This window comes from Pyrgilauda ruficollis, unplaced genomic scaffold (assembly GCF_017590135.1).
Source record: "Pyrgilauda ruficollis isolate IOZ18807 unplaced genomic scaffold, ASM1759013v1 scaffold4, whole genome shotgun sequence".
Lineage (NCBI taxonomy): Eukaryota > Metazoa > Chordata > Aves > Passeriformes > Passeridae > Pyrgilauda > Pyrgilauda ruficollis.
In genome coordinates this window covers 2599553-2619365 of record NW_024525489.1, presented here as the reverse complement: position 1 = coordinate 2619365, position 19813 = coordinate 2599553, and the positions used below count along the sequence as shown (strand labels likewise).

The 19813-nt window shown below is 41.2% G+C and overlaps 1 protein-coding gene across 3 annotated transcripts in view; it reads left to right on the top strand.

Moving 5' to 3' along the window:
- The first annotated feature begins 14469 nt into the window (after positions 1 to 14469).
- SMYD2 (SET and MYND domain containing 2) overlaps positions 14470 to 19813 on the top strand; it is a 28758-nt gene continuing 23414 nt past the window's right edge. Inside the window, exons 1-2 of one of the 3 annotated variants that reach the window (XM_041477252.1) lie at positions 14470 to 14759; positions 17377 to 17440. In XM_041477252.1, the coding sequence (XP_041333186.1) occupies positions 14578 to 14759; positions 17377 to 17440 (246 nt within the window). In that variant the 5' untranslated portion in view covers positions 14470 to 14577. Of the gene's footprint in view, positions 14760 to 16863; positions 17008 to 17376; positions 17441 to 19813 lie in introns of those variants that run through there. The other 2 variants (XM_041477254.1, XM_041477253.1) reach the window with 2 other exon arrangements.

Here is a 19813-nt window from a genome sequence, read left to right as displayed (position 1 = left end):
AAAAAAAAAAATAAAAAAAATAAAAAAAAAGGTGACTTCAGTTGGCCCCCTGCAGATGGAGGAATCTGGAGATCAGAAGTTAGGTTTCCCATTTCAGTAACATATTGTACTAACTTACAGTGGCTCTTCTGTTAGCTAAGAGCATCACCCAGCTTCCAGCACGGCTACAGCTGCAGGAAAGAGCTGGCAGCTAACACAGTAATGAGTAAGTATCTATTGAGATTCACTCATTACTATTAATTTCCCCATTGCTTCCAACTGATTCAGGAGCTACTTATGGAAATTCTTCTTCTGTCTTGCTGAAATCCAGTGCTGTTGCTGTCAAACCTGCCAACACGTGCAGCAATGCTACTGTGATAAAATAAGTTCAATTCTATCCCAATCTTGCTTTCCTAGGGAAGAACAGAACTCATTAAATAATTATCAACTGTGACAAGAAAGTAGCTGGCCAAACACTTGCTGCTAATCTAGGCATGACAGCAGGACTATACCTTTCAAAGCAGTAATTAGTTAGATGAACAACAACATAAGTACCAGACAATGACACGGAAAGGACTGTCCCTAAAGGACAGATCCATTATTCGCAGGGTTCAGTGTTTGTGTTATTTATGAATGTTATTTTGCAGTATAAAATTACATTTCTCCTCTGCTGCCTTTCTCTTTGTTTTCTGCACAGCTTATGGAAGAGGACAGAGAGAAAACCTGGAGCTGAAGCCATGAGAGAGCAGGTGGCAGAAGCTCTGCAAGACCTTCCTTGCATTCATGAAATGAGTGTGGGTGGATAGATCTCAGAGAAGAGTAACACCATCAGCCTGCAACCCCCATCGTGTGTGGATAAGAAATCTGGTATTGCACCCTGCTCTTGTTTTATGCTTGGACTGATACTCACCCAGCAGAGATTTGTATATTAGATCTGGTGATGCTCATGACTTTCCTTTCTCAACAGGTCAGATTCTTAGGTGGTGTAAATTGGTGTAACACAATTGAAGCCAGTGGAATAATACAGATTTATCCTCAGCACACACCAAAGCAGCAGTAAGTGCCAGAGGTGTTGTCCTACCAGCTAAAAGAAATCAGAAGCCCAAACTGCTACCATCGAATATAGAAAGCAGGATTACAATCGCACGTAGAGTCAAAGCTGAAATTACACCCAGCCAAACTTGTTTTCAACGGGACTGTTCCAGTGCTTAAAGTTAAGTATACACATAAGTGTTTGCAGGATTAAAGCCTTGGTTTGTAATGACAGAGCAAATCCAAATAGAGATGGATTAGCTGGCAGGGGGCAGGTGAGGTGGTCAAAGGCACATGCAGTTCATCATATGGCTCTGTAATTTACTACGCGATTATCACAACTACATATTTGGTGTGGGGATATAGATATACATGCACACATGTATACACAGCGCCAAACTTTATTGGCACAGAGGCCCCACAGTCATTTCAAATTTAGACTCTGGGCTGCACTTGTTCCAGGACTGTGTCAATTGCCAACACACTGAAGCGCCTCAGGCTTCAGTCTGATTCTTTGTTTGCTTGCCCATTAAAGTTCTTATCCCACACTCCCTTTTGGCAGAAAATTTTGTTATTTCTGCTTTATGCTGGCCTAGGCCCTTCTCTTGCCTCTGTTCCTATTAACCTACAGCAGTGACAGCCAGGAGCAAACTGAAGCAGCTGGTTGGAGATGCTACTATCAGACTGAGAAACAGCTGTTGTGCAGAGGGGCCACCCTGAAAAACTTCTATTGCAGCATTGCTGGGCTGTAGTTTGGCCATTGCAGTTGGGGAATTGGGGAAAGAGAGCGCTTTCATTTTCAGATATTTAATTGCTGAAAAATGTAGGGGTGTGTGCAGCATCTTTATTGGATGTCACACAGAAGTAATGCTTTCCAGGTATTTTTTGGCACTTCATATCATTATCCTCTTACTGCCAGCATGGAATGGCCCCATGTTGCAACTCAGTGTGCAACTGACTTCCAATTTTTCTGTTTAAATTAATATTTACCAGTTGGTTATTTTTGGCAGACTTTTATTGATAGCACTGATTCAAAACAAATAGCCAAATTCTTCCCTTGGTTACAGCCTATGTTATTTGGAGTTAACTCCACTTTTACCAATGCCACCAAGGGCAGCCATGGTCCTTTTCCTGCCTTTTTGTAGCATGACCTTTGCTCTGTCCTTACCTTTAGATGATAGTCAGGCGGCAGTTTGAATAAGCTGGGAATAAGCTTGAGTAGAGCTCCAAAATGTGTTGACTGGGCACTTCTCTAAGAGATTTAGTAGTCCCTGTATCTTACCTTCAGCAACCAGTCACTTCAGAATACCATCGTGTATGTGCAGAAGAAACTCTTGCAAAAGCACTATAAATTAGACCTTTGCTATCAGCCAAAAACATTAATTTCTGGAGTACTTCTGCATCCATCAAAAATCAGGTGGATTACTCACTTCAGAATTTTATTTTATTTATTTCTAAACTAAAGATGTAGCAGAGTCATTGACCAGGGCATAGGACCTACACTTGAATAGACCCAGAGCAAGTGAGGTACGCAAAGAAACTGCACAGAATTTTCTGCATGTCCTGCTGTATGTTTGCCTCCTGAATCCAGGATGTTGATACAAGTAAAAATGTCAGCTATGTCTATAGAAAAGCTATAAAATGGCATGGCCATTTTGTGGCCTGTGTAGTTGGCACGTGGGCCCAAGAGCTGTTGCACTGGGCTCGCATTAAGAGCTGTGCTTCAAACCACATTCCTGTTTGTCATCTCAAGGGTGGGAAACTGCCGAAAGAACAAAGTCAGCCACCAAGGCTGCCAAGCTAAGTTTGCTGTGACATTGATAAATATTCAAGCCAATGTCTTTCAAATGTTATTGTGAATCACCTTTCCCTCCTTCCTTCCCCTGCTTCAGTCATCTTGCTGGCTCAGAATATTCACCTTTGTCTCAGACCTCAGCTGCCTTCACTTTATTGCATATGATTGCTATTGTCTTTGTCTCTTTTATCCGCTTCACTGTGTCTCATTTTCCTAAAGTATCTGGCACCCACTTTTTCATAACACTGTTCCTTTGTTTCAGGAAAACATAATTTCAGGAGGCAGCAGAAATACAGCTCCAAAGGCCACAGGGTGACATCCTCTCTCACCTGATCTTTATTCATATTGAGGTTTAATGGTACTTTTTTTTCCATTTCTCAAGCACCCTGCAACACCCTTCCTCCCTGACAGGAAGGCACATTTTAATTCTCATAAAAATGCTTTCCTACCAATCTTCTGTTCTTCAGAAGTTTCAGAGACCTCTCTGTTAAATGCTGGTTTTCTCATGTGGATGCACCTGTTGACCTGGTTGTGGTTTATTACTCTTTTGACATTTTTTTCTTCTTCCTAGATTTGGAAGAACTTAGACCCTTTTGTCATTTCCAATTCCTGTCTTCCCAAATTCTGTTTTGAATACTCTGGTAGGAACAATTGAGAATTCTAAATATCTGACCTGTTTGACTTTCTAAAAGTAATATTTTTAACATAATACCACTAATCTTGTGTTTGTGGCTCATACGTAATCAACCTGCCCCGGATATCATCAACAACACCAAAAAAAAAAAAAGTTTCTCTCATTTCTACCAAGCTAGGCAAGGATGCTGTTATGCTGTCCTTTATGTACACTTTCTTAGCTCCCTAGTGCACTAAAAAAGGGCCCTCAGTCCATTGAAATAATACAAAACCTCAGTTGCTGATGGTAGTGGTATGTGATTTCCTGTGTACGTTTTACACCAGAAGGTACTGTGCCTATTGTACGTCCCCATTTAGAACTCAAACACAATGGCTCATGCAGCTGCATGGTGACCTGCCAACAAAGTTTAAGACAGCATAGACTTCCACATGAATCTGCAGATTAATGAGACAGAGAACTATCTTCTTTTTTCCCCACAAAAGGCTACTCGTGCATTCAGAATGTGCTGCAGACTAAAACCAAAGTTCAGCTCGCCGCAGGAGTAGAGAGAGAAGAAACACGCACAGGATACACTCAGAAACAGCCCAGCCCTTATGGAAAACTCCTGTGGAATTTAACACAAAACGATAACGATTTCTACAGCTTTTTTTTTCTTTCCCCTACCATCCTATAGCTCAGATACCTCTTCTATTAAATTCTATACAATGGCTCAAAAAACTTCATATAAAAGATATAATGCTCCATAGGTTTTAGAGTAATTTTATAGTGTTCTGTTACATTTCTATAGGACCCCCTTGTTTCTATTCCAATTATGTTATCCAAAACTTTTCATAAAAGGCCTACCTTATAACAGGCCCTTTCCCTCTCTTTCTGTTTTCCTTTAACAAAATGTGTAGAGAGATATACATTACAAGGTGTGTTTCTTACAACTCCATGATTTTAGGCATATTAAATTCCCATACATGGCAAAAACATTATTTGTCTTTTGTCTAGGAAGCTTAGTAAATTAGTGAGAAAACTGTCAAAGCCAGACAAATATAAATTTACAACTGCCTTCTTGTCTTGCTTAGGCCAATGAAGCAATACTGGTGTGGAAGAGGGAGAAAAACATGAGCTTTCAATCTTTTTTTCCTATAATTTTGAAGTAAAGCCCAAACTATAAACACTTACAGAAACCTTTCTTAGCAACTGTCCTCTCAGGACTTTATGTTAAAAGGTGAAACAAGTAGAGCAAGGGTTAATTTATCTCCCAGAGAAAAGTCTTAAGGAACTGTTTGGCACATCACAGTCCTAAAATGATGATGCAATTCTTACATATCTGTCTTTTTGGAATACATTGGTTTTGTCTTAACTGTTAATTAATTTCCATTTCCAAAATAATTTCCATTATTTTTAGGCTGCTTAATATTTGCCAGTGGACAAAGACAGCAGGTACTTCAATGGTGATCTGATACCTTTATAATCTGAAGGTGCTAATCCAATGTGGAAAGATAGCTCAGAATATTGTTTGAGCTAATAATTAGAGGCCAGGTTATTCCAAAATGGACTGGAGAAATGACAGCAATATAAAAAGATTTTTTCATTCAAAAGGTCACCAAGTTATAACAATACTGGATTCACCAGTCCCTGTTTGGCATGGCCATGGCTCCAGATGTGAAATTGTCTTCACATTGTTCGGGGGGAAAAGGAACACAAGATATTCCATATGGTCTTATGATGAGCAATATAAATTACAGTGACTAAAAAGATGTTGTCTAAGAAATAAGTTTCATTACTCACTTTTTGCATTTACAGATTTAGTGATTAAAATATGTAATTCCATATCTATGAAGACAAATGCTGGCTATATTAAGACATGTATAGAAGACTAAAAGTTAAGGTAATTGAACCGATGAAGGTCACATGGTCTATTATTTTTTTCTCTTCCATAAATTTCACAGAGTAACTGTGTTTTGATCTCAGTGAGGCAGGAGAGGGAAGCTTAAAGCAAAGTGGCAAGATTTAGCTTATCAATTTGAGACAACTATTTTTACTCACTGATTCTTGACACAAGGATACCCTTGCCAGTTTTTATGGCTTGAAGAGAAGGGACCCCAGAAAGATTTGATAAAATAAGAATGTCTTTAAAAAGGACATGTAGAAAATATAAAAGTAAGACCAATCCTCCTTGAATTGATTAACTTCATTTATTAAACAAAAATTTTGTGTCAGTTTTGACTCATCAAGAGCTTATTTTGTTCAGAAGAAAGCCTTTGATGGTATAAAAATGTTTCTGAATACATGAATCACAATTTGATGCCATCCAAAGCATCATCAGATGTCATAAAAAGGGATAAGTTCAAATTCCCTAAGTGTTAATGTGGATTGTGTATCCACTTATTTTTATTATGAAATCTTTATTTCATTCTTGAGACGAATATATTATGTCTTACTGCTTTTATGATTGTTTCAATTCATCTAGTTCCTGCATACATTTCAGAACTTTTCATTTTTTATGTAACTCCCTTGAGAAGCAGCTTTGCATTGACTCAGTTTCTTTCTTTTCCCTCTTTAAGAAAGTTAGGTCTCTGTGGATTTTCTCTGAAGATGTTTTAACTGATGAGCTGTGATTTCAACACTGTTTCCCAGACTGACTGAGCAGTGGAGTCTCATCCTCTTTGTGTGTTTGCTGAAGTTGGTACTGTGGTCCAGCTGCACAGTTTTCAGCTCTCAGTATTGCAATCCCAATGCATCTCCTGTTCTCTGTCTTTCTTTTGCTCCTTAAGATATTTCTTGAAGTATGGATAATCCCTACTCCCCTTCTAGCACTGGAGGAAAAGTGTCATATTAATATTTGGGAATGCAGATTTCTGTTCCTAGTTTTCTAGTGTTTGAAAAAATCCTGACTTTATTAACACAGTCGTTTTCTGGGACAGAATATATGATTGATGTATTTGTCCATTAATTACTGGTTTTATTTATTATCATTTTGATGAAACAGAGTAAAATAACATGTAAATACATCCACAAAGTTCAATGAGGCCAAGGCCCATCCTGCACATGGGTCAGGGTGATCCCAAGCACAAGTACAAGCTGGGGGATGAAGGGATTGACAGCAGTCCTTCAGAGGACATGGGGGTGTTCGTGGGTGAGAAGCTCAACACAACCTGACAATGCACTCTGGCAGCCCAGAAAGCCAGCTGTGTACTGGGCTGCATCAAAGCAATGTGGGCAGCAGGTCCAGGGAGATGACTGCCCCCTCTCCTCTGCTCTGGTGAGACCCCACCTGAGGTGCTATATCCGTCCCCCAACAGAGGAAGGACATTGATCTGCTGTAATGAGTCCACAATGATTCCAGGGCTGGAGCACCTCTGTTATGCAAAGACAGATTGAGAGAGTTGGGGTTGTTCATCTTGGAGAAGAGGGAGCTCCAGGGAGACCTTACAGAAGACTTACGGATCTAAAGGGACCTACAAGAGAGATGGAGGGCAACTTTGTGTAAGGGTAGGTAGAGATAGGACAATCTAACAGATTGGGATTCTCCAAATTGCTGTCTTAAAGACATCTGGTCAATCCAGATGGTCAGTCATATCTGCCATACTGGTCCCTTTACATGCTTGGGCCCTGAAGTTCATTCACCCTCTGCAGTCTAGGTTCTCCAACTGCATATGTAGATTCTGACAACTCCAAGTCCCACACAGCCTTTCTTTCTCACCCCACTGAGAGGCTTGTCAGTGATATAAACCTGCAAGGCAGTCACACTTAAGATAAAATTCTTGTAGTTTTATCACTATTATTATTATTGCTATTGCCATTGTCTTAACCCTGAAAGCCTGAATAGGCACTGACAATGGACAAGGGAGATGTATTTATCTAAAATGTACTTGTCTGTATCTAAAATACTTTCACAGCACAATTCTCCATAGTGCTGAGTACCTGAAATCCCTGATCAGTTCACATTTATTCTGTCTCCATTCTGGATCATTCCAAGAGCATCCCCAAAAGAGTGCAGTGGCCCTGTTACAGATGGTTTCCTCCAGAAAGCATTCCCAAAGGCAACATGGACAAGACTGCACCATATTCTCTCACAACATCCAGCCCGTCAAGTATTCCCAGTGCCACATCCCTGAGCTCAGAGAACTCTGCCCCATGGAATCAGCACCACAGGGGCTGCAGCTTCAGGGACATGTTATTCCACAAACATTGAGCAAACACCACAAATTAAGAACACTCTCCATGGGCAAAAGGCTCACTAGCCCAGGCCCAGAGCAAAACTCCCAAGCCTTGACTACATTTTTTTTTCTCCCATCTGCTTAGTGGAAGCCACAAAAGCTAAATGACCACCAAAAAATTTTTTTTCTAGTAATGAAAATTCACAAAGCCATTGATTGTAATAAAAATACTCTTGGTACCTAATGCAGAGGTGGGAGAGCACCACATTTCTGTATAAACACATCTGGAAGCCTCCCAGCTGCTGCTGGTGTGATACTTCTCACCACAGTGTCCCTCTACAAATATTTAGTACTCTGCTGGACCAGGTTTCATTTTTCAAGAAATAGAAGTACCTGTCAACTGATGATGGATGGTGGCTCTTGTCTCAGCAAAATCTGTGTGTTCTCTGCTTCTGTCCATGAAGAAAAGCAAGCAGAGAAGGAAAAGCAAAAGAGGTAGTTGACAGGGAAAACACATGTAGACATGAATTAGCCTGCTGAAAGACAGCCGCCTCAGACAACAGGGAATCATACCCTGAAAGAGGGAGCTGGTATACTTCAAGAAGGCTGTTTGGTTTCCAGAATCCATCCACTTAATGCCTTTTTTTTTTTTTTCATTCATGAAGTTAAACCAGGATAGTAAGGGAAGAAGGTGAGAACAATATTAGTTACAGTTCTCCCTCCTTCCTGCTGTTACTTCATTTTGTTGGAGAAGAGATTAGAAGGAGGAGTAGTGGTCTGCAGCAAAAAGGAACAGCAAGAAAAATTATGACACACAGGACATTGAAGATTAAGATACTTTAATATATCCAGCAAGTACATGAAGCACAGAAGAAATCCCAGCAATGGAATTTGCCAGGAACTAGATGAAGGTGGTAAAATCATTAATAATGAAGAAAGCCATATTCAATAAATATGTCTCTCCTTGATTTGGAAAAAGCAGGATAACAGCAGTATCATATCAGGCAGCCAAAGCCTTTTTCAGTCCATTAGTAACCAAATAGGATGTTAAATATCTATTTGTGATAAAAACCTGTAATTCATCAGGCCCAGATTACTTGCACCTGAGGAGTCTCGAATAGTTGGTGGAGGACATTCTTCCTTCCACATGTTAATTTTTAATGGGTCTTGAAATAACACAGAAATTCCAGAAGACTGGAAGAAGACTGATGTTTTGCCAGTATTCAGCAAGGACAAACATGACGACCTTGGTAAATACAAGCCAGTGAACCTAACTTCAAACTGGAGAGGAGGTGAGGGGGGAGCAAAACAATAGAATATGGGATTCAACTGATAAAGAATGAAAGGACAAGAAGTAATTAATGCCAGTCAGCATGGTTTTATGGAAAATAGGTCTTGTCAGACAAACCTGATTAGATTACAAATTTGGTTAAAAAGGTAGCTGCCTCAGTGTGATATACTGAGACATTTGTAAGGCATTTGATTTAATTTTGCAAAACATTCTGACTTTAAAAAAAATATTGTACAGCCCTGGTGAAATATGCCCTAGCAGAACAATGCTTTTATTAAGCAGCAAATCTCAAAAATGTTATCTCTAGGAAGTCATCACTGAATATAGATATTTTTAGCACGGCTGGGAAAGGGTCAGTCTTAGGCATAGCATTTGAACAATTTTGTAGCTAAGTATAAATTACTGTTGATTGTACTGCTAATGCAATCTTTGCAAAAACAAATAGAAAAGTAACCAATACGCACATAAACCTGATGTTACATCTTTATACAGTATTTGTGTGGCTACTGAAATACTTCACATTTTCAGTGATCATATGTTTCACAATGCTGAAAAAAGCTTCAGAGGTTTAAAGAATAGCTGCAAAACTCATTGTTAGAGCTGAAGAAAATGCCTTACCATGAGAACTTCATAGAATGTGGAGATATTGCTTGGTTGCAGTGAGTAAATAGCTCCATCAGCAGAAAAGCAGCTCACATACTTTCCTTTTTCAGCACCCCCAGAGTGCTTGGAAAAAAGAGTTAGGCAGTCTTAGGGCCCAGGTCACCCTGAAGGGCTTCTGTTTCCACATCAGTAGCAGGATAGGTTAAATACAGCCTGGAGGCAATGGGGTGTCCCTCATGTCAGGAGGAGTGCCTGACCTACTACACACGGCAGCACTCGTGTAGGTCGTCTGCATCTGTGAAGGCTCCAAGATTTTTCTCTTGCTTGTAATCCCTCTCCAAGTAAAAGGGCAAGAAAAAATGACCCTGGATAATTCAGAAAGTGTCCTGGCCAATTATCCTAGGGAGCCTCAAGGAGTTATCAGAGGATCAAAGACCCTTCTCTAGTCTTCAACTCAGAAAAGTTGCAGCTAGACAACAAAAGGAGAGGCAGGGGAAGAATGTGACAACTTAATGATGCTACAGTAGCACCGGGTAAGATCCTCAACTTGAGCAAGCAGGTGCCACTCCTTCAAAGTCAGTGGAGAGATGCTAATTTACACCAATGGAGAATCTGACATAATATGTTTTTTTATTTGTTTGAGTCCTGCCGTGGCTCCATAAGCAAAGGTTAATGCAGGTCTGCCAGGGGCAGGCTGGAGTTAACACAGAAAGGCAGTTGTGAGATTGCTGATTCTGATAAAAGCAAATAGTGAACTGCAAGCATCTGAGTGTTGAGTGTCACATTCACACCTAACTGCTGCCCTTGCCTGTTCCCCACAGTCATCCAACTTTGTCATCATGATATGTTCCTGAAATCACATTTGTGCTGCTGTCACTTTTTGTCTTTGGAAATTTGTGTACAGGCTTTCTAGAATTACACACTAAAAATTCTTGTAAACTTCAAATGAGTGGATTACAATATGTTTAACCCAGGAAAATCACTTCCATATATTAGGCAGAAACTTGAGTCTTTACTTCTTCTAGCTCTGCACTTGCAGTAGGGATGTTAATACTGATAAAAATGTAGGAGGCACCTATAGGTGAGGGCAGTGAGGAATTTGTTCTTTTCATGAAAAAAAATTAGGAACCTCATTCTAGATCTCTGTGCCTTTAATGTCACAATGTCTCTAAAGAGAAGTCAGACATCTCCATAGGGTTGCCCATCTTCTCCACTTCCACCAGTCCTCTTTGACTGGGAACAAACTAGTTCTGACTATCAACAGAACCATGGCATCTCTAGAGTATTTTTGTTTGCATTTCAGTAGCGGGCAATGTCAACACTGTCAACATGTCAACAATTAGTGGCACAGATGTAAAAGATAACACGAGGACAGATTTTGAATGTCACACCCAGGCCCCTCCATGGCTGGGAGCGCATCTGCCTAGACATGCATCGGTGACCCACCATCCTTGCAGCCCCCACTGAATTCTGAACTCACTGCCATCCCTGAACTTCCTCCCACCTTGCAGGTTATTTCCTAAAAGTGATCAACTGCACTTTTCTTCTGTGAAAGGCAGCATTTCCCAGCTCCTGCTGAGTTTTTACATTCACACTTAATCTCTGGTTCAACACAAATAATGCACTCACCTCGTGAAAAGGTGCAAATCTGAACCCAAACTACCCATAACTTGCAAAGATACCAAAAACAGCTGCCTAGTTACAGCAGGACAGAGTTTAGGACAAGCCATGAAATCTACCCACAAAACCTATTAAACCAGCTTATGCTGAGTTTTTCGTTACTTACCCTGCACTGTGGGATGTGCTTCCAGCTGCCCCTGTTGTGAGTACCTGTACTGGTGATTCAGGGAAAAAAAAAAAAAAAAAAAAGAAAAAAAAAAAAAAGGATAAAAAAGACAAGGTTACTATACCAGATCTCTCTGGAAATAATGGTATTAAATATAGAAAAGGTTATATACCGTTTCCTTTGTCCTTTCCCCATAGGCTGCTGGCCTGTGATTGTTTCTTGTACCTACCCTGTAGCTGATTTTATTGTTTATTTCTAGCTCCCCCTCCAGTTTGCTCGGGGCCCTGTGTCTTAGCCAGTGACTCCGTGCTCCCTTTCCAAGTTCAGAACCTTTCTGGCTAAAGTCTGCGGTGACACGTAACACAAAAAGACAGCTCTGGGCACAGGGCATGCAGCCATTCCTGGAGAGAGCAGGCTGCAGTTCGGCGGTACCGTTTCTGGAAGATTAAGTGATTAAGCCTAACTAAAAGTGACTAACAGGGATAGATCTCTTCCTGTCAAACACAGAAGGTTTTCCATAGAGCAGCTCCAAGGTTGTGAGTGAAGGTGAACAGCTCTGCTTCTAAAGACTCCTTAATTTTAAGAAATTCAAAGACCCGGCAAAACACTTTGTTCTGTGACTTTCTTAAACCTACACCCTACTCCACATCCTTTCATGAGCCATTATCTTTCTTATTTAAAGCAGACACAACAGAAGTTAAAAAAAGATAGAAGAGATGAGAAGTACAAGTCTCTGCAGATGTAAGATATAATTTAGCAAAGTATTTTATCACCCAATCCTGCCAGGTCTTCAACACATTCTGCAAGCACGGACTCCTCCACTCATCTTGTGAACAGCGGGGAGAGAGAGCACTCCAGTCTTTCTCTGGTTGCAGAAAGTCCCTGGTGTTGACTGTTCATTCAGCTTTTGCATGCATATTTATATGGCTAAAGTCTTGAGAGTCTTCATGAATTGATTATTAAGTCCGTGTTTTGCAATAAACCATTATTTATTTAGGCATTCATACTGATTCATAAAAGCCCACATTCAGATTTTCTGATGAACATGGTGTGAAAACACAGATAAAATAGGGAGATCCAAAAGAATATGTTTTATTTACAGGTTTTGTATAAATACAGAAAACAGGGGATGGGATAAATACTCTAACAAAGTAGTCACCAAACTGTTTTCATTAATAACTTATTAAATCAGTTTTATTTTTGAAAACATCCAAAGGAAGCTAAAAGCTATGCAGGCAGCTGGTTGAATTTCTCCTGGAGGGTTTGAATGGGACTGCAGGCCGGTGCTGAATTTCACTCTTGTGAATAAATCAACGCATTGTCTTTTGGAAAGCAATATCTTTCAGGGTGGAATAGAGCCTATTTAGTAAATTATTATTTTTGTTTTTAAAACTAAATGACTCTTTATTAAAAAAGAGACCTACTGAAATTTGAATTCTTCCTCATTACCTGAGGCATAATCAGCTGTTTTACAAGGGTGATAATGTGGAACAGAAGTGTGATAACATTTGCCATCATTCCAGCTGGTTCCCCCCAAAAGACACTTTCTCACAACCTTCTCATCAGTGAACCCACATGATCTTAGAGAAGCACAAGTTATTGTTTAGAAGTGATGTGATAATGAACATCAGAGAATCACTAAGGTTGAGAAACACCTCCAAGATCACTGAGTTGATAGATATGAGTTGTTAGACCTATTTTATTTGGGCACACTATAATTTGAAACCAATTAAATGCTGACTTCTAGAAAAAATGTAGGAATTTGTCACTGATTTCACCTGTCAGTGTGACCAGGATTTTGCTACTGGAGTATATCACGCTGCTTTCAGAATTCAGAAGCAAATGCTCAACCATTTCATTTTACTGATGTAGAGAGAAAAAAAGCTGAGAATATTTCAAAATAGTTTATAGGGCTATAACAAGATACAGCAGCTGAAGGCACAACTGGGTAATTTAAGGGTGAAAATAAAGAATATGTGTTTACTAGGGTTTTGGGTTTTTTTGTAAAACCACTTATTAAGAATATTTTAAAATCAAGACTAGTTATTTCCTAGAAGTTTTGCTCTACTTTGAGCAGGAATTAGTTCAAGGAATTTATTAGCTTGTGCAGCGTAAGAAGTCAGCGTAGATGGGTTTGCGAGCTGCGACTCTATTTATCTAACTAGAATGTATCTATAAATTAATCAAACTAGACTGACCATAAGGGCAGTTTCCCAGTTAATGTTAATTCATTCTTAAAGTGCATACATTATCAATCACTATTTTAAACATACTTAGGTGTAGAATAATCTATAATTAAGAGTCCAGACCTTTGAGCTTGACATCCTCAATCTACACTGAACTGCAGGGAGAGCCCAGGCTTGCCACATTCTCTCTCTGCCCTGGTTATCTATCCAGGAGGCTGCAACACCTGAGCTCCCTGTGAGCTGAACTGCAAACCTGCTCACAACTGAGGTGCCTTGATCTGGGAGGCCTTGCTGCTCCTCTCAGTGGCACTTCATCACCCTGGTGTGAAATAAGTTTCAGATGACTCCACTAACTATTCTGCTAATGCAGTCAGTATACTCCTTCCTCCCTGTGTTCCTCTAGAGCTCCAAAGGAGAAGCTTGCATGGATAACAAGCAGCTGCTCCTGAAGAGACTGAAAAGCTATTCCCTGAGATAACTATTACTGCATAGCAATGGAGCATGGAAGTATTTCTTGGTCCTTTGGCAGACAGAAATCTACTGAATGTGATAAACAAAACCAGACACTTTCTATGGCACAAGAAAATTTGTGCTTAGGCACGTAAGTTAAGAAAAAAAACAAACAAAAAAACTAAAAAAAAAAACCCAAAACGACAGCTCAACGCAAATCTTAGAGGCTGGGAAAAGCCACTGGTATGCAGGAGGAGAGCAAAATCACCTCATTTGTACCTTTCTTCAAGTGAATAGGACTCGCTTCACTGACTTCACTGGGAGCTGTGTTAGGTGCTAATATTAACGAGAGGGCTGTGAGGGCTGCGGGAGAGCCTCGTCCCGCTGTCCTCACTGCCCGAGATCCGGGTGGATCTGCGGGATGCTTCCACCGCACACAGGTTGGCATGGGCAGCCCCTCCCGAGGCCAGCCCGGAGCGGGCGGGCAGGGCTCGGTGCCGGAGCGCCGCGCAGGCCTCGGCGGGCAGCGGCTCCCGGTGCGCAGCCGCCGGCGGGGCCCGCGCCGCCCGGAGGAGGCGCTTCCCTGGCGGGCGTGCAGTGGCGGCGGCCCCGGGCTCCCGAGAGCAGCGCTGCGAACCCGCCCGGCTCCCCTGCCCTCCCCGCGGCCGGGATGCGCTCGGAGGCGGCGCCGCAGCTGGGCGGCCTGGAGAGGTTCGCCAGCGCCGGCAAGGGCCGGGGGCTGCGGGCGCGGCGGCGCTTCGCCGTGGGCGAGCTGCTGCTCAGCTGCCCGGCCTATGTGGCCGTGCTGACCGTCAGCGAGCGCGGCAGCCACTGCGACGGCTGCTTCGCCAGGTAGGGCCCGCGGCTTTTGCGTGGCGGCAGCAGAACTTTCCCCCTCCTCGGCTCGTGGTGCTGTGGCAGCACGGAGGTTTAAAGTCAAAGCTGGTTTTCCGTGCTCAGCAGCTCAGGAAAGAGAAAGGAAAAGAAAAAAAAAAAAATTCTGCTCTTCCCGTGCTCTGGTGGTCACGTAGACACGTGCGTAACCATCCTCTCGCAGGAAGTTTCATTGCTCCGTCTAGTTTTGTAATAAATTCGTGTTCGCTGGTTTTAATGAAGGTTTGGTAAGGGAGGAAGGGTCTGCAATCGCCTAATTCACATTTCACATTCCCTAGTGCGCAGGGAATATCTGTGAATGAAATGTATATATCTCCGTATTGAAATATACAGAAATATGTTACCTCTGTCTGAAACCTTAGTCTGCAAATCACTTACTGGGGCGGAGCGCAGGCAATGCAAGAACTTGTTTGTCTCCTGGCTGGGAATACTGGGACTGGAGTGCTGCCTGCTCCTGAGTGCTTCGGGATTCCTGGTGCTGGAGGGATGCGGGGGGCTCGAGTTTGCCGGGGCCTCTGCAGCTGCCTCCTCACCTGTGTGAAGGGGAGGTATTCAAGTGTTTGCCTCAAGCCTCTCAATACGAGCTGCTGCAGTGTGTATTAGGGTGTATTAGGGTTAGCAAATTCAGCATGGATATGACACTCTGGCACGTCACACCACATCATATTTTTAGAAGGTGTAGTACTTTCGTTACACACAGCTTACTGAGGAATTAAGTGCTTACTTGGTTATAACTGACAGCAAATTTTAGTAGTTGCCTCAGGAAAGAAAAGCAACTGTTGCAATTGTAGTATTTTTGTCCATGCATCCTTTTTCTTTCCTCGTTACCTTATTGGCTTATGACTTGGTCACTTGATTCACCCCTCTCTTTGCCTATGATCATCTAATATAGTTCCTAGTGAAGCCAGTTCCATTAATTTGAAGAAGGGTACAGCTGAGGTGATTTTCCTCACCTCTTTTACACCTTTTCCCAGCCTGTAAGGTTTGCATTGAAGTGTTGCTTTTGGGTTTAGGGTTTTTTTAACTCTTGTACCTAACCACAAGTTTCCTTGTGCCAGAGAAGCTGTCTGGTTTTGTTTATCATATTCAGATTTTTCTGCCAAAGGACCGGGGAATAGTTCCATACTTCACTGATATGAAGTAATACTGTAAGGATAATAGTTAATTCTGTGAGATAAAAGCTCACAGAATAGCTTTTAGTTATCTTCGGGAGCAGCTCCTTGCTATCCATGCAAGCTTCTCCTTTGGAGCTCTGGAGAACCACAGCAATCAAGGAGCCCACTGACTGCAGCAGGACAGCAGTTAGTGGGGTAATCTGAAACTTATTTCACACCAGGGTGATGAAGTGCCACTAAGAGGAACGATGTCTCGGCGATGTAAGGTGATCCGCCAGCACTCAGACATGTGTTCTGTGTCTGTGACTGTTGCATTAGCACTGAACTAGCACGTACTAGATTCCAAACTGCTGGTACAACTTGCAAAGAGCCCTAGCAGGGAGGTTGTGGGCCCGACACCAGCCTTAGGAAGGGAAACTTGGCGAAGTTGTCGTGAAAACTTTGGCGGTAACATGGGCAAAATGAGGCCGTAACATTGTATTTGCATGAGATAGTGGTTGTTACTTTAAATACGCGGTTGTAATGTCAGCGAGAGGCGTCATGATGTTAGCCCGGCTCGCTCAGATTGCACCTTGTGTGCTTTGCAGATACAATCAGAGGATGCCAGACTTGCTGGGTTTTATGGGCTCCAAATACCAGTGACCACCCAAATGTTGTACACTATCACATCATATAAGGACTCTCATCCTTGATTCACTCCAGTGAGCTTACCTCAGTGTAAGGCTTTTTTTTTTTTTTTTTTTTTTTTTGCTACTTACCCCAGGGAGGGTGTGTAGACATTTTAAAAGCATTCAGTACTGCTGAGAGATCCCTATTGCTGTCATACCAAAATGTCACTTGTTGGGTAACACATGTTCTATTTTTGGTGGGATCTGTTGCAACACATGCACTTTAAAGCAGAAAAGGACCTTCCTCGTGGCAGTTCCCTCTGGTGGGGTATATACAAATGTAAAAAAGGAGAGTGTGAGCCTTAGGTCTGCTCAGAATACACAGATATCAGAGCAGACAGGGTGGGACAGTAAGGGGCTCTCAGGTGACAGGAGATCAAACAGTATATTTAATAACATATTATTTTTTCTTGGCTTTTGGAGGTACTTACTCAACAAAGGTTGTGCATTCTATAACCAAAGAAGCGGTAGACTATAGAGGGTTAATATTGGTGAACAAGTACACAGAGCAGTTTTAAAGTTTGTAAAACACAAGAAATTTAGCTCATTATGCTTCATATAGTGTCAAAAAAATGATGCTGTCTGTCAAATAGCATAGAGTAACATGTTTCCAAACCCAGCAATTTATCAGGAAAGCAGAATTCATAATGAGACTTGCTTGGAAAAAAAAGTGCTTTTGAAAGTCTAATGGAGTTTTCATTGTGAAATGCAAAAATTGATCCAGTATACACTTTTATTTCATTCGGGTTTCTAGAACAAAATAACTTCTTTTTTTTTTTTTTTTTTTTTAAGGAAAGAAGGATTGTCCAAGTGTGGAAGATGTAAACAGGCCTTTTATTGCAATGTGGAATGTCAGGTATGGTCATGCAGTTTGTGAGGGTTGGGGGAAGGAGGGTGGGGGTTGCAGAACTCCAGTTTTTGTTTGTGTGGCATTTGATATGCTCTAATTGTCGCTATGGTTAATAACACTCCAGCCAGTTCCAGTATCCCACAGATGCTGACCATGGAGCTGTGCATTGGACAATCACAGGATTTCGCCATGGTCTGCATGAGTCTTTCAAGATCAGCAGCTTCAGGGCTTGGTAGCACTGAGACTTTGATTAGAGCTGCCTGTCAACCTACTAATTATGTCTGTATTACTTCTTCCTTTAAGGACAGTCCTGATAATTTAGCATTAGCTCACTAAACTGGTAAGATATCCTGTGTCTAATGGAAAAAAAATCAAATCACTAAATAGCCATCTTAGGAGAGAGAGAGAGAGTTTTTTGTTTGTTTGTTTGTTTTTGGTTTTTTTTTTAAGAATATTTGCAAATATTTTGAGTATTGAGACTACCACAGCTGATGGTAGTCATAACCATTTGAAACCTATCAGGCTTTCTCCCTCACTTGCTGTGGCAACTTCTATTCTTTTCCCATTTTTTCAAAGACCCCTGGATGTAGAATATAAGTGCATAGTGGGGCAATACAAAGATGTCCAAAACGTTTACATGCAGTTTTAACTCTGTTTTTAATTCAAACTAGAATAAGCAAATTAAAAAAAAATAGGGAGAAAAAAACCACAGAAAAAAGGATTAGAATATTAGAATCTAGCCTTTTTTGGGCCCTCAGCTTGATGGGGAAGAATTATCCAGTTTCTGTGTGGAAAAACTCAACTGTGTTGCTGGTTGAATAATGTGAGTTATGAAAGGTCTGTGGTGCTGGGCATGAAGTGTGGAACAATGCTTATGAAGGATTTGAGTGGCCCAAGGTCTGGCATGCAGCTGTGTGTTAGCCATAAATAATCCAAACCTTGTCCCACATGTTAACGTGCTCTTGGGTGCATGGGTCCATGCCAAGTAGTCTCTTGTCATTACCTGGAGAGAGATGTCGTGATTAGTGCTGCTCAGTTCCCACACACTTTGGACATGGCTGTTGCTTTTATTTCGAGGATGTCTCTTATTCTCCTGTTGCACGAGTTTCAAAAGAAGCCTGACCTCTCCTCAGTTTTCCCTCTATTACCTCCCCAACTTCCTGCTTTCCCACAGGATCCTAGTGAGTTTTGGGTGAATCAAATAGCCTTTTGGTTTTGAGGCACCAGGAGAACTCAAAAGGCTTAACAGAAATGAGTTTTTTACAAAATTTCAGTAGTTCATAGAATTTCCAAAGTGAAAGCTTACTGTATGAGCATCTTTAAGGGTCTTGAGAGAAATTTGGATGAGCTTTAAAGTCAGTGAAGAGAAAACCTATGATTCATTCATGGAAAATGCTTGTTTATAAGAAATGTTTCCTCATGTCATTATTTCTTATTATTATACAGGCTATTTACTACATGAGGTAAGGAAATCCTTGAACAAAGCGGCTGTTTAGCAGCTTTTATCTGAGACTCTGAGTTTCTTCTCTTACTATATAAAATGTACAGTGGTTTGTGAAACAGCTGTGCAAGATTTTCTGAAGTAGGAAAGCTCAGTAATTTGTGCTGGGGAAAATAGGAAGTAGATGTCACGTTGGAAGTAGAAGAACTTATTTCTTCTCATCCATGGTCCTTTGCTTTCATCACCAAGTGGCCCTCCCTCAGAGTCCTGACTCCCAGCCTTGACAAAGTTTATACTTTTACATTTACAAACAAGGAGGAATTGATTTATTTTATTTTATTCCTGATAAAGTTTTGTATATGTATTGCTTTTCTTTAGATTAATTTTTTTTTTAATTTTTATTTTTTGGTGGTCAGAATTCTCTCTCTTTAGAGGGACATGTTCCTAGAGTAAAAACCTGAACTGCTCAAACTGAGTGTCCTTAAGTCTGCTAAAGCTGATGCTCAGTAAAAGCTTGTCTGTCTGATAAGTTAGTGAATCAGAATCTTTCCTACCTGTTGGTATGTGATATGATGCTCTAGATATGAAGGCCTTTTTTAGATTTTGTTGGTGTCTAAACTATAGTATGACATGCATAGGTACTAGCACCTCACTCTTGCTGGTGATATACATATGGCTTTTGATTCCCTAGTTGATATAACGCTGTCTTCCATCTTATGGGCCCTTCTGAGTCAGTCTGATGAAATTTATAAATGTTGCTGAGATGGAATTCTTTGATATTCTTTCAAAATTACCTTCAAGCACAATATTCTCTAGAAACTGGTCTCCACTGACTGTATATGCTACACAGTCAGTCTGCTCTGCATCTTCATCGCTGTCTTGTTCAAAGGCACTTTTCAGCTGTTCAGCAATTCTTTGTAAAAGCTAAAAAGGATATC